Source organism: Triticum aestivum, chromosome 3B (genome assembly GCF_018294505.1).
Source record: "Triticum aestivum cultivar Chinese Spring chromosome 3B, IWGSC CS RefSeq v2.1, whole genome shotgun sequence".
Lineage (NCBI taxonomy): Eukaryota > Viridiplantae > Streptophyta > Magnoliopsida > Poales > Poaceae > Triticum > Triticum aestivum.
In genome coordinates, this window is record NC_057801.1 from 4389318 (window position 1) to 4401849 (window position 12532).

Genomic DNA, 12532 nt, shown 5'->3' on the forward strand with positions numbered 1-12532 from the left:
CATAGCATGGTGACTTGACTAGAGTTTTAACCTATCCATCAATTCTTGCAGCAACTCCATGCACACGGCCAACAAGTTGCCGCGTTCTCCGTACGTACGTCCCCAAACTAGCTTAGATCCACGCTAACAAAACCGTACCCGTATCTGTAGGGTGGGCACGGGGGTCGGTCGGCCACGATCGAGTTGCACTGCTGCAACCGCAACGCATCGACAAGGCACGCGACACGGAAGGAGTCCCCAGGCCACGCAGTCGTAATCCCCGTTCATTAGAGGAGGCTAATCTAATCACGCGCGGGATGTGACAAAGGAAAGAGGACAGCACGGGCAACCCAAAACCATCAGCTCTACTCTTGTGTTGAGCAACGCCCCCCGTCTGTCTGTCTGTCTGTCTGTCTGTCTGTCTGTTTCTTCCATTGCTACCACTGTGACCATGCAGTTAACCAGATGCTAACTCAAAATAAAGCTTTCTTCATCTCAGCCATGCAACATCACTAGGAAAACAATTAGTTGATCGGTGCACAGTGGCCACTTATTAGTTGCTGAGCGAGGGCAGCCACCTGGCCCCAAAATTATCTTTCTCATTATGAAAAAACCCCAAAGGGAAGAAGAACCCTTGTGTGAGCATGTACGTATATGTTTATACGGGTAGCGTGACACCATAGCCCACTGGAGCTGTCATGCATCCCCGTGCCCATCTCCTAAACTAATCCCTTCCGACTACGTAATGAACCAACTGCTACACCAGCTCAAATCAAATAAGCCACATTGCGCTGTCCATGTCCATGTCCATGTCGATCGAGGAGATAGCAAAATAATTAAAGATGCCCTCCCTTCCTCTCCTAAAGTGACGCCCTAAACCACTCCCCCAACCTCAAACGCGTGACCATCTTGTACGTACCCGGTGGCGGTTAAGGTGACAATCACGCGAGTAATTAAATCGCAACATCGTATTTACAAGTACTAGCTATAGTCCCGCTAGGCCGCCGCGCTTGGTCATAATATTTCAGTCATTTCAGTTGTACGCAAGATTCAATTTTTCTTTCCAAACACTTGTTTGAGTCTCTTTTTTTTTGCGGTTGAAACTTTGTATTACTTAAGTGATACTGTCACGGTCTGTATTACAAAGCTCAAGAACTTCTGGCAAGCCAGAGGTAAGCCAAACTACGGTTCTATTCTCTGTTCTAGCATATTTTGCCAAATAGTCACTAACAACATTCTGGTTGCGATGAATATGAGTAAAAATAGATGTACGGAGAGATCGAAGATACTTGATTTCTTCCACCAGCGAGGTCAGTACCGATCTATCAGCGGCCCCTTCATTAATCATCCTCACAGCTTGTAAGGAATCCATCTCAATATGTATAGGTAGCTCCGTTCTCTGAATTGCAATTGATAAGCCCTCCATACACGCACTGAGCTCTGCTTCCAGGGCGTTCCTGCATGAGAAAAGCACCCTGCACGATGTAAAGATGATCTGGCCCGTGCTGTCTCGAAGGACCATCCCGGCACCTGCACCCCCATCCGCCGACCAGGATCCATCAGTGTTCAGTTTTGCCCAACCTTCCACTGGCACCGTCCACCGAGCATTCGCCACTGGTTCCTTTCGTTCGCGAGGCAACATAACCTGATCATAAGGAATGACCTGTTTCCCCTTCATCTGCTCTTCCTCAGAGTATTTTAGCGTCAAGAGCGAGTCTAAATAGCCCATGAGGAAGTTTTTTGGTACCTCCATTGGTGGGGGTTCCTTGTAGTGAGTCACCTCATTTCTGTTGTGCCATACTCGCCATAGCGTCAGCATTAGCATGCATCGTTCAATTTCACCTAGTGGCTGCAGCATATGAAGTAGCCACTCGGTACCTCTATTACTCACTTCTTCCAGCTTCGGCAAACGCCATACAGTACTCATACACCGCCACATTTGCACCGCTAGAGGGCACCTGCATAAGGCATGAAAGGCGTCTTCCTCCTCTCGTCCACAGACCGGACAGATACCTGAGAGTTCAAGCGTTCGCTTATGTTTATTCTGCCAAGTAGGAAGTGAGTTGATAGCAACGCGCCAGGCAAAGTTCTTCACAGTGGGCGGAACAAGGCTCTTCCATATCATCTTCCAACATGTACGATGGCCATCTGGAGCAGTGCTCGCCGATTCTTCTGTCAGTCTACCCGCTTCGTTGAAAGCCAAAGTGTATGCCGATTTTACCGTAAATGCGCCACTCTCAGTTGGACCCCAAGCAAGCAAGTCATCACCAAGTCTTGGAGAAGCTCTTATTTTTAGAATCTCATGAACGTCACAAGGGAGAAAAGTTTGTTGTAGCAAGTTGATATTCCAGGAACCATTTTCTCTTAAGAGTTGGGAAACCCATCGATACTGGCATACACCTTGTGTCGAAACTGGCCTGTAAGAGAAGGGCCTAGGAATCCAAGCATCCCTCCATATTCGAATACTCCGGCCGTTTCCCACTCTCCATACCAGCCCTTTCTTGAGAAGCTCAAGGCCATGGCTGATAGCAGTCCAAGTAGAGGAGGCGTTACCCGAGAAAACCGTATCCTCTAATTTGCCATTGGGGTAATACTTACTCTTTAACAGTCTTGCGCATAGGCTCTCAGGCCTAGTTAGGAGCCTCCAAGCCTGCTGAGCCAAGAGGGCCTGGTTGAACAACCGGTAGTCATGAAACCCCGCACCTCCTTTTCCTTTTGGTTGTTGCAGTTTCTGCCAAGACTTCCAGTGCACCTTTCGTTTCCCTTGTTCTGCACCCCAATAAAAATTTCTCACCATCACCGTGAGATCATCACAGACAGAGTAGGGTAGTTTAAAAAATCCCATGACAAACACCGGAAGGGCTTCAGCGACTGATTTGATCAGAACCTCCCTACCCGGTTGGGCTAAGTGCCCATCTCCCCATTGCACTAGCCTCTTCATTAGCTGCATCTGTAGATTTTGAAATCTCCCTTTAGACATTCTGCCATTTGGTGTTGGTAACCCCAAGTACTTCTCTTCGAATGCAATGCTTGTAACAGATAAAACATCCCGTACATCCTCTTGGTCATTCATCGGGCAGGCTTCACCGAACATAATCGAGCACTTATTATAGTTTAGTAACTGGCCTGTAGCACTTGAATACAAGTCCAGACATGATTTAACTTCTTCGGCTTGTGCACGAGACGCCTCAAAAAATAGGAGTGTGTCATCAGCGAACAAGAGGTGTGATATGCCAGGAGCACGCCGACAAACCTTTATTGGAGTAATCAAGCCCACTTCAACATGCTGTCTCAGAATTGCAGACAGACCGTCAGCCACGAATAAAAACAAGAAAGGGGAGAGCGGATCACCTTGCCGAAGACCACACTACGGTGCAAATGAATCCAAGAGGGTTCCATTGAATCTCACAGAGTATCTCACCGATGTGACACAAGTCATAATCCAGTCAATCCATCGGTGAGCAAAACCCAGCTTTTCCATCACTTGCTTCAAGAAGTTCCAGTCAACCCGATCATATGCTTTTGATAGGTCAAGTTTATACGCACAAAAACTCTTAGTTGGATCCTTTTCTTGCTTGATATGGTGGATGCATTCGAAGGCGATCAAAGCATTGTCTGTTATCATCCTTCCAGAGATGAAGGCACTTTGTTCAGGGGAATAATTTCATCCAGAAGTGGCCTCAGTCTGTTAACAAGGCATTTAGAAACCACCTTATAGATCACGTTACAGAGACTAATAGGTCTGAATTCAGAAAGTCTTGTAGGGGTAGCAACTTTTGGGATTAACACGATAGAGGTCTCGTTAACCCCTCCTGACATGATACCTGTTTTAAAGAATTCTTTAACAGCCCTGATAATACTTTCCTTCAAAACCTCCCAGTTTCGCTGAAAAAATCTAGCTGGGAACCCATCTGGGCCCGGCGCCTTTAAGGTCCCAATCTGGAATAGAGCATCCGAGATCTCCTGGTTAGTGAATTCAGCACAGAGCTTATCATTATCGTTGTCTGTTATCACCATATGAACCAGATCCACCACCCCCGAAGCCTCTAGGGACGGAGCTGCTGTGAATATTTCCTTAAAATAAGATGTAGCCATATTACTCATAGTAGCAGTATCTGTATAGACATTCCCATCAGCATCATGCAACTCTTTAATTCTGTTTTTCCGTGCACGCCATACAGACTTACTCTGGAAAAACTTCGTGTTCCTATCTCCCTCTTTCAGCCACATGATACGTGAGCGTTGCAACCATAGCATCTCCTCTTTGTACATCAGCTCATTTAGTTTGTCAGACACCTTCCTTATTTCATGTCTATCAGCATTCATTCGCATCAGTTCTTCAAGCTGGCTGCGTGATTTCTTGATTTCCCTTGTAACATTCCCAAACCTTCGGTTACTCCATGACCGTAGTGATGACATAGTTGATTGCAAGGCAACACTGACTTGTCCAAGATTATCCATTACACCGAAAGCCGACCACGCCTTGTTTACAAGATCTGGCAATTCTGCATCCCGTTCCCAAAAGATTTCATAACGCCGTACGTTGGCTTTAGGCCTCTCCTGCTCTGCATCAAACTTTAGCAACAATGGGATATGGTCCGAACAAGGGGATGCAAGGTGTTGTACAGAGGAGTATGCGAACATGTTTCTCCACTCGTTTGTTGCCACCGCACGATCCAGCCGTACGCGTACATTTGCCGACCCCGAACGCATATTGTCATATGTATAGGGTATTCCCGAAAACCCCAAGTCTACTAACTCACATGTCATTAGTACATCCCGAAAAGCGGCCATCTGAGCTTCTGGCCTAGGCGTCAAGGACATGTGTTCAAAGCTCCACAACGCCTCATTGAAGTCTCCGATTACTACCCAAGGCAGGTCCGAAGCTTGCTTCAACGATTGAAGTTTAGTCCACATCAAGTGCCTGTTTTCAACCCTTGGTTCGCCATAAACTGAAGTTAATCTCCATTGCTCCCCGCCGGGAGAGCTAACAGCAATGTCAATGAACCTGTCATCTGTTCCTAGGACTGTTACTTGGTAAGATTCGTGCCAAAACAATGCTAGGCCACCGCTTAAACCATTACTATCCACACCCACAAAGCCGTAAAGGCCGAGACGCCCTCTAATTCTTCTCATCTTACTAGCTTTTTGTCGAGTTTCACACAAAAACACAAACATGGGGGAATGCGACTGCACCAACGTCGCCACATCACGAACTATCCGGGGATTCCCCCCACCCCGGCAGTTCCAACTTAACAGATTCATTGGGAGGGGCGGTCCTCCATCGAGGAGGCCGCCGATGATTTAGTTGAGGTACTATCAATGGCCGCACCGTCATCTGCCTTATACTTCTTCCGGTTTGCATTCTTTTGAGGGTTCCACCATTAGAGCTAGGTGGATGAGGCCCCTCGAACGTACCCACTCTGTCAGCTATGATCCCCAGCGGGACAAGGCCTCCCACAGTACTATTCCCCAGTTCTTCACTGGTAATGATGTTTGAAGTGCCCCAGTCATCTGCCCCCCTTTTACCCAAAATGAGAGGATCATTTATCTGTCCAGGTTGCATCACACCATCAGCATTAGCCAGCTGAACCCCGGGGTCATACAAGGCGTTTGTAGCATTGAAGCGCCAGCTCTGCTGAATGACATGATCCCGTCCAGTGGGATCTACAGTTGTAGCGAAGTTCCTGTGCTCAGTACCGCGACCTCGGCCATGGGATCTGTTTGCACCTCGTCCCCTGCCATAGTCGTTCATGTCACCCTCATCATCAAAGACACCTGCATCCCGTCCCGAGCTGCGACCATAGCCTCTGCCCGGGTTCCAGTTAGCATTAGCGCCCCTTCTATCAGCAAGTATAAACGGACCCCACTCCATATTTTTATCATCATGTTCACCGGATCCACATTCCTCATGCCAGTGTCCTAGCAGGCCACACATGTAACAGAAAACAGGAAGTTTCTCAAACTTGACTTGGTAATATTCAGTTTCTCCTCCCTTTGTGAATCCAACAAACCTTGTCAGTTTTTTGGTGACGTCAAGTTTAACTCTAACCCGTACGAACTCACCAATAAATCCATTCGGCAGAACAATATGTATCTCAACCACTTCACCTATGCGCTGCGCCATGTTCTTCATGAACTGCTCCCTCTTAAGCACCATATCCGGGAGACGATGGATCTGACACCACGTCTCAATTTTATCCAGCTTTACAGATTCCAGTTTGTTGAACCCATCATACTCATCAATGATCAGTGCCATGCCCTTGAAATCCCAAGGACCCTGATGGAGCGCCTTATTCCAGTCTGCTAGACAATTGAACTGCATCTAGAACAGGTTTGGGTTAATCCTCCTCCAAACCACCTCCTTGGCAGGGTTCCAAGCCGCTTTCATGTCGGCGATTAGCGCCCCCTGTCCAAAGGACTTGTTCGTCAAAACCCTAGCCAGTGCAAGCCACTTTGGCTTCTCATCTGGCTCCTCTGCTTCTTCTTCCCACACCAAATTATCCAATTCATCCTGCTCCAGATGCAAGCGCTCCAGCAAAACGCTAGGGTCTTCCGGGGTTTTGGATCGCGATCCGCTTGCCTCCGAGGGTGCGGCCATCTTCCTGGTTGGGGAAACCCTAGCCGTCAGGGTCACACAAAGACGGACCCAGCAGCCGGGGCTATGGACAGCAGCTGCGGTCGCCGCAGGGCGATCGATCACAGGGGAACTCTCGGCGGCGCCGCCGGAGGACAGGGAAACCCTAGCTTAAGTCGCTAGGGGATGGGTATAAGTCCACTTGTTTGAGTCTCAAGCGAACGTCTGGGCCCTTTCGTCGAAATGCAAACCCGAATCACTGGAGTTAGCTGATTTCGGTAGGCGCCGATCGATCGAAACATTCCTGAAACTGAAATTTAACACCAACCTCACTAGTCCTCAGGCACAGGATAGTGCGGCAACCGCAGCGCGCGTGCAAACCTCGACTACGGGGCTAGGATCGTCCTCTGCAGTAGCCCACCATGCAGCACGGTCACTGCCTTGTGGACCCGGCCCCACATGTCATCCGCACTACAACACCATACAATACTGCAGAGGATCTCAACCCCAAGTACGTCATGGTATACACCGTAGAAAGAAATTGTTGTCTTGGGTACCTCCGCGTATGGCCTCTAAATTTTAGCTTGATCCGGGAATCTTAATTACCATAGTTGTTATAGTTTGATCATGAGCATGAAACCAAACCAGCATCTTATCCTGCTGCTAATGGCCAAGGAGCACACACACACACACACACACGTGATCCATGACAACACAATAAACTAGGCGATTTAGGTAGCAGTTAGGAGTCTGCAGCATCTTAATTATGAATGATAATAATAGTAGCACAAGCACAACAAGGCAAGCCAATCCAAAGCTTAGCTAAGCCAAGCCAGGGGTCCCTCCCTCCTCCTCCCCCCCCTCCCTACCTCTCTCTGGTCCCGACGACCCCTTCTCCCTTCTCGAACTCCAGCTGGCCACCCAGCTACCACCAAGCTACTGTCGCTCGCTCACCAATCCTCCCGTCTTGCCCGACTACACGCCAGCGCCATGGATGGTTAGCTAGCTAGCTCTTGCGCTCTTGTGCAATCCCTTCCTCTGGGACTTGTCGTCATGGAGAGGCAGCGGGTGGTGGTGGTGGTGGAGGACGCCCCGGCGTCGCGCGCGGCGCTGCAGTGGGCCGTGCGCAACTTCATCCGGGCCGGCGACTCCATCGCGCTGCTGCACGTGTGCGCGCCGGCCCGCTCCAGGCGCCGCCGCCGGTGCCTCCGCCTCCAAGGCTTCCAGCTCGCGCTCGCCTTCAGGGACCTCTGCGACGGCGGCGTCGCGGAGGCCATGGTGGAGATCGTGGTGCGGGAGGGGGAACTCGCGCCGACGGTGGCCGCGGCCGTGGCGCAGCTCCGGGCCTCCACGCTCGTCGTCGGCCTCCACGACAAGAGCTTCCTCTACGGGTACGTAAGCAGATAGATAAGATTCAGCTCGTCTGAACTCGCCGCGAGGTGTCATGCTCTGAATTTGCTTCGGTCAGGTCGCCGAGCCCGTACGAGGGCGCGGGCGGGCTGGGGTGCCGGGTGCTGGCCGTCCGGCAGCACGCGACGGCGCGGCGCGGGGCCGTGGAGGCGGAGCTCACCCAGGTGGAGACCATACGGCTGCAGTAAGCGCACATCACAACCAATCACTACCGTATTTTCTGACACCGAATCCACTTCTTGCTCTGACTGTACCGATCGAAACCCGCAGCGTGCCGCCGCCCAAGATCCCGTTCCCGATCTTCGCGCTGCCGCTGGGGGTGATCTGGCGGCGATCGTCGTCGTCGTCGTCAAAGAAGAGGAGGTGAATGAACGCACGCCGACATCTCCGGACGGACTTGTGTCTCAACCTGCAAGTTCATCCATCCAACCTCCTCTGCTTGCTAGCCCTGTACAGACAGACATCATTTTTTTTTCTTTTTGCCATAAATCTTTCTTCTTCTTCTTTCATAGCTCATCAAATCGAGAGATAGACACAGCACATCAATAGAACATGCATCGCCGAGTAGTATTTATTTCCTCGTGAAAGAACATGCCGTTGCTTCCTCTGGAGTTCGTCCATCCACAACAAAAAAAAAGAGAGAAAAGAAAAGAAACGACGCTCATGTCATGTGTGCACGTACAAGTACAATCCAATCTATGAACCGGCAGAAATTCCATGGAGAGGCGCTCCCCGTTTCACCAGCTGCGCAACACAAAGAGGAAAAAAAATGCAGGGATTCGTCATGGTACCGTCTCTGTTTCGACAGCCGAAATGTGTGCCTTGTTTGATGGGCAGACAGAATCGACATGTTCTTCCTTCTGTCAACACCGACTGTAGATGTACTTTCAAGTTGTACCATGCGCAAGCGGGAGTTATGTGTACCGGGCTCTCCTTTTTTTTTTGGAATCTTCAGTGGAGCATATAGCTTGGCATATCAAAAATTATAGAGTACTAATTAGCACATATTCTTCCCTCTTTATCTTTTCTCTCTTCTCTCTTATGTTTTCTTTCTCTCTCATCTCTCTTTTCTCTCTTCTATCTTACCCCCTTTGTAAAAAAAACATTAGGTCAAATTTGGACCTAAAAACTTCAGAATGATGATTATCTGAAATAGCTCATCCAAATGATTTTTTTGGCAAAAATAGAATCCATGGTTTTCTGTAAAAAATCTGACAAATCTCCATTCCAAATTACTCGTCGCAGAAATGGATGTATCTAGAACTAAAATACATCTAGATACATCCATACCTGCGACAAGTAATTCGAAACAGAGGGAGTACATGTTACAAGAAGGGGCCATGCAAAAACCTCCTATTTTGGTAACCTGTGGGGGATGTTGAGCCATTGGCTAGGCGCCGGGGAAAAAATAAATAGAACTTCCAAATATCGAAATGCGATGAATTTTCTTGTACAACTTGTTTGGAGATGGTGTTGAGCAAAAAAGAAGGACATGGTCGAAAGTGCTCTGTGAATTTCGCAGCAACCCGCCGCCCAAGATCCCGTTCCCGATCTTGGCGCCGCCGCTGGGCGTGATCCGGAGGGGATCGCCGTCAAATAAGAGGAAATGAATGGATGCCAACATATCTGGACTTGCATCCGGACTTTCAAGTTCATCTGTCCACCAACTCCTCTGCTTGCAAAGCCTTGTACATACAGACACTACACCTTTCTACTTTCTTCCATAGTTTATCAGAATGGAATCGACTGTCAGAGACAGCACATGCATCAAACAAACATTGGTGGGCATGATTTCTATGTGCTGAAATACTAGGTATTTATTCCTTTCTTTCTGAAAGAATATGCAGAGCTCTTGTTGATCCGGCTCAATATGCAGAGCTCTTGTTGATCCGGCTCATCTGAAAGAATGCGCAAGAAATTCCATGGAAACGTTGCTTACGTTTACCAGCCGCGCAAGGAAAATAACACATGGCAATTCGGAAAATTCGAATCTGACAGGATCAGAATGTTTTTTTCTTGCTGGCAACGCCGAGGAACCGACACGCGTGAACACGATCCATTTTTTCCTCAATATTTTTACGAACCTCATATTTGCAGGTTTGAGGTTTCTTGGTCATCAAAATCAACTGTGCTCACCGCGGACCACATTGTTGTCGACCTTTGGGTTCATGACCTCTCAAGTTGGCTCTCAAATAGAAATGAAGCAAAATTTTGTACATGTCACCAAAGGGGATAATGCAAAAACCTCCTACTGTGGTGATCTGCGGTGGATGTTGATCGAGCCCCGGTACTGGCAGCAAGAGATCAAGGCATCTCCAGAAGAAATCCTCGGTCGGGTCTTGGTCGGTCGGAATGACGACGTCGTCACTCTTGGGTGTTGGGGACTTTCTAGAAAGTGTTGCCATGGAGGCGTCCTTCCCCCCGCCCTTGACTCCGGAGGGATACCTCAAACACCGATGCCTGTTTGGCAACTATGATGGCATCAAGATGTGTTTGGGCCGCAGCTTGGGCTTGGGCAATCGGCTTTTTTCATGCATGCAATGTGTCCTTCCATTGTTGGTTTTTTTTTTGTTGGTTCTCTTGGTTGTTGTGGAGTGGAAACTGCGATGACACGAGTCCAATCGGCGACATCGACGCGTGCTCGATGGTCGTTTGCGGAGCACTCAGTTTGCGCGAGCCCTGTATTTTCTCTTACGAGCCTTGTCGTCGAAATCGGAGATGTTATTGGAGCGTACGTGTTGGTAGCCAGGTCAGCCGGCGGCGATTTTTTTTTGCCGTCATATTCCGTGACGATGATGTGGCAGGGTTTGTGACAGTTTAGGATCAAAGAAATTAATTGACAAAAAAGGTATGTTTTTTGTCTTGTTATAAGAATAGAAACAAGATTAGTGCCTGCCAGCTCACAGGCTCTGGCTGCTTAGGAGCTGGCGTTCGTGCCGCCCCCTTCCAAACAAAACCTCAACCACCAAGCCTGAGTCCGAGCCCAAACCCTGGCTATAAGCCACCCTCGCTCCCCTCCCGTCCCCATCGGCACCGCGCCGCCCTCCTCGGTTCCGCCTCCCAGCCCCAGCCCCAACCCCGGCCCCGCCTCCCCTTCCCGTCCTCGGTGGCTCGGCTCCCTGCTGCTGGCTTGCCACAGTGCAAGGCAGAGCAAAGGAGAGGAGAGGAAATTGAATAGGAGAATTGACTCCAATTTTGCCACCCATCAACTCACCAGGATGGCTGATATACCCCTCTTGCCAGTCACTAGGGACGGCGCGGAGGTCGAAGGAGGAGCCGCGAGGCCCAAGAAGAAGGAGACCATGACATCACTCTACCTCACCTTCTTCGAGACCGGCGCCGACGGCAAGAACCGTGTCTGCAGGCTCTGCGACAAGACATATTGCCTCACCACCGCCACCAGTAAGCAGAGCACACACCCAACCCCCATTCTTTTTTTACTTAAGGTTACACATCAAGAACACCGTGTCTAGTCTACGCATTAATTCATTGGAGTGGTGATACATGCATGCTATTGAATTCAGCATTCGTTTATTTAGCTTGTAATAAACAACATGGGGTTGCAAAATGAACGAACTCGATCCAAAATTTACAACTTCGTGATGAAAACCTTCCTTGATTATGGGTTTCTCAGAATCCGCCCCTCAAGTTGGTTTTCAGAGAAGAAAGAAGCAAAATTTTGTACATGCCACGAGAAGGGACCGAGCAAAAGCAACTTGGTGTTTGGAGCTTTCTCAAAAGCATCACATGGAATTGTCTTTCCTCCTCTGGCTCCTGAGGGATATCTCAGACGCCGCCGAGGCCTATTTGGCAGCTAGGATGACTCTGAGACGAGTTTGGGCCGCAACTTGGGCTTCGGCAATCGACTTTTCGGGCATACAATGTGTCCTTCCATTAGTTGTTGGCTGTCTTTACTCAATGACCGTTTGCGGAGGGCTCAGTCAGCGTGAGCCCCCCCCCCCCCTGCGAACCTTGACGTCGAGGTCGAAGTTGTAGTCCACGTGTATTGGTAGCCAAGTTGGTCGGTGCCATGTGGCGAGTTGTGTTGCTGTCATATTCTGTGAGGGTAATGTGTTATAACAATTTAAGCTCCTCCATTCCTTTTAATGGATTGACGAAAATGACATGGATTTTTTGTGTATTGTTAAAAATAGAAACAATATTGGCGACGGTCAGCTCGCACGCCCTCAACTGCTTAGGGAGCCGGCTAGCATTCGAGCCTCTCCTTGATTCCGACCCAGAACTCAACCACCAAACTCTAGCCCGAGCCCAAGCCCAAGCCTGAACCCGACCAAACCATGAGAAGAAAGAAGCAAAAATTTGTACATGCCACGAGAAGGGACCGAGCAAAAGCAACTTGATGCTTTGGAGCTTCCTCAAAAGCATCACATGGAATCGTCTCCCCCCCTCTGGCTCGGGAGGGATATCTCAGACGCCGCCGAGGCCTATTTGGCAGCTACGATGACTCTGAGACGAGTTTGGGCCGCAGCTTGGGCTTCCGCAATCGGCTTTTCAGGCATACAATGTCTCCTTCCGTTAGTTGTTGGCTTCCTTTGTCGTTGTCGT

At 49.3% G+C, this 12532-nt stretch overlaps 1 protein-coding gene across 1 annotated transcript; it reads left to right on the top strand.

The window, feature by feature from the left end:
- The first annotated feature begins 7349 nt into the window (after window positions 1–7349).
- LOC123064240 (uncharacterized) lies at window positions 7350–8971 on the top strand. Its single transcript, XM_044487764.1, has 3 exons — window positions 7350–7947; window positions 8025–8150; window positions 8237–8971. Exons 1-3 carry the CDS (start codon window positions 7610–7612, stop codon window positions 8331–8333), a joined length of 561 nt encoding a protein of 186 aa, XP_044343699.1. The 5' UTR covers window positions 7350–7609; the 3' UTR covers window positions 8334–8971.
- Window positions 8972–12532: the final 3561 nt, after the last annotated feature.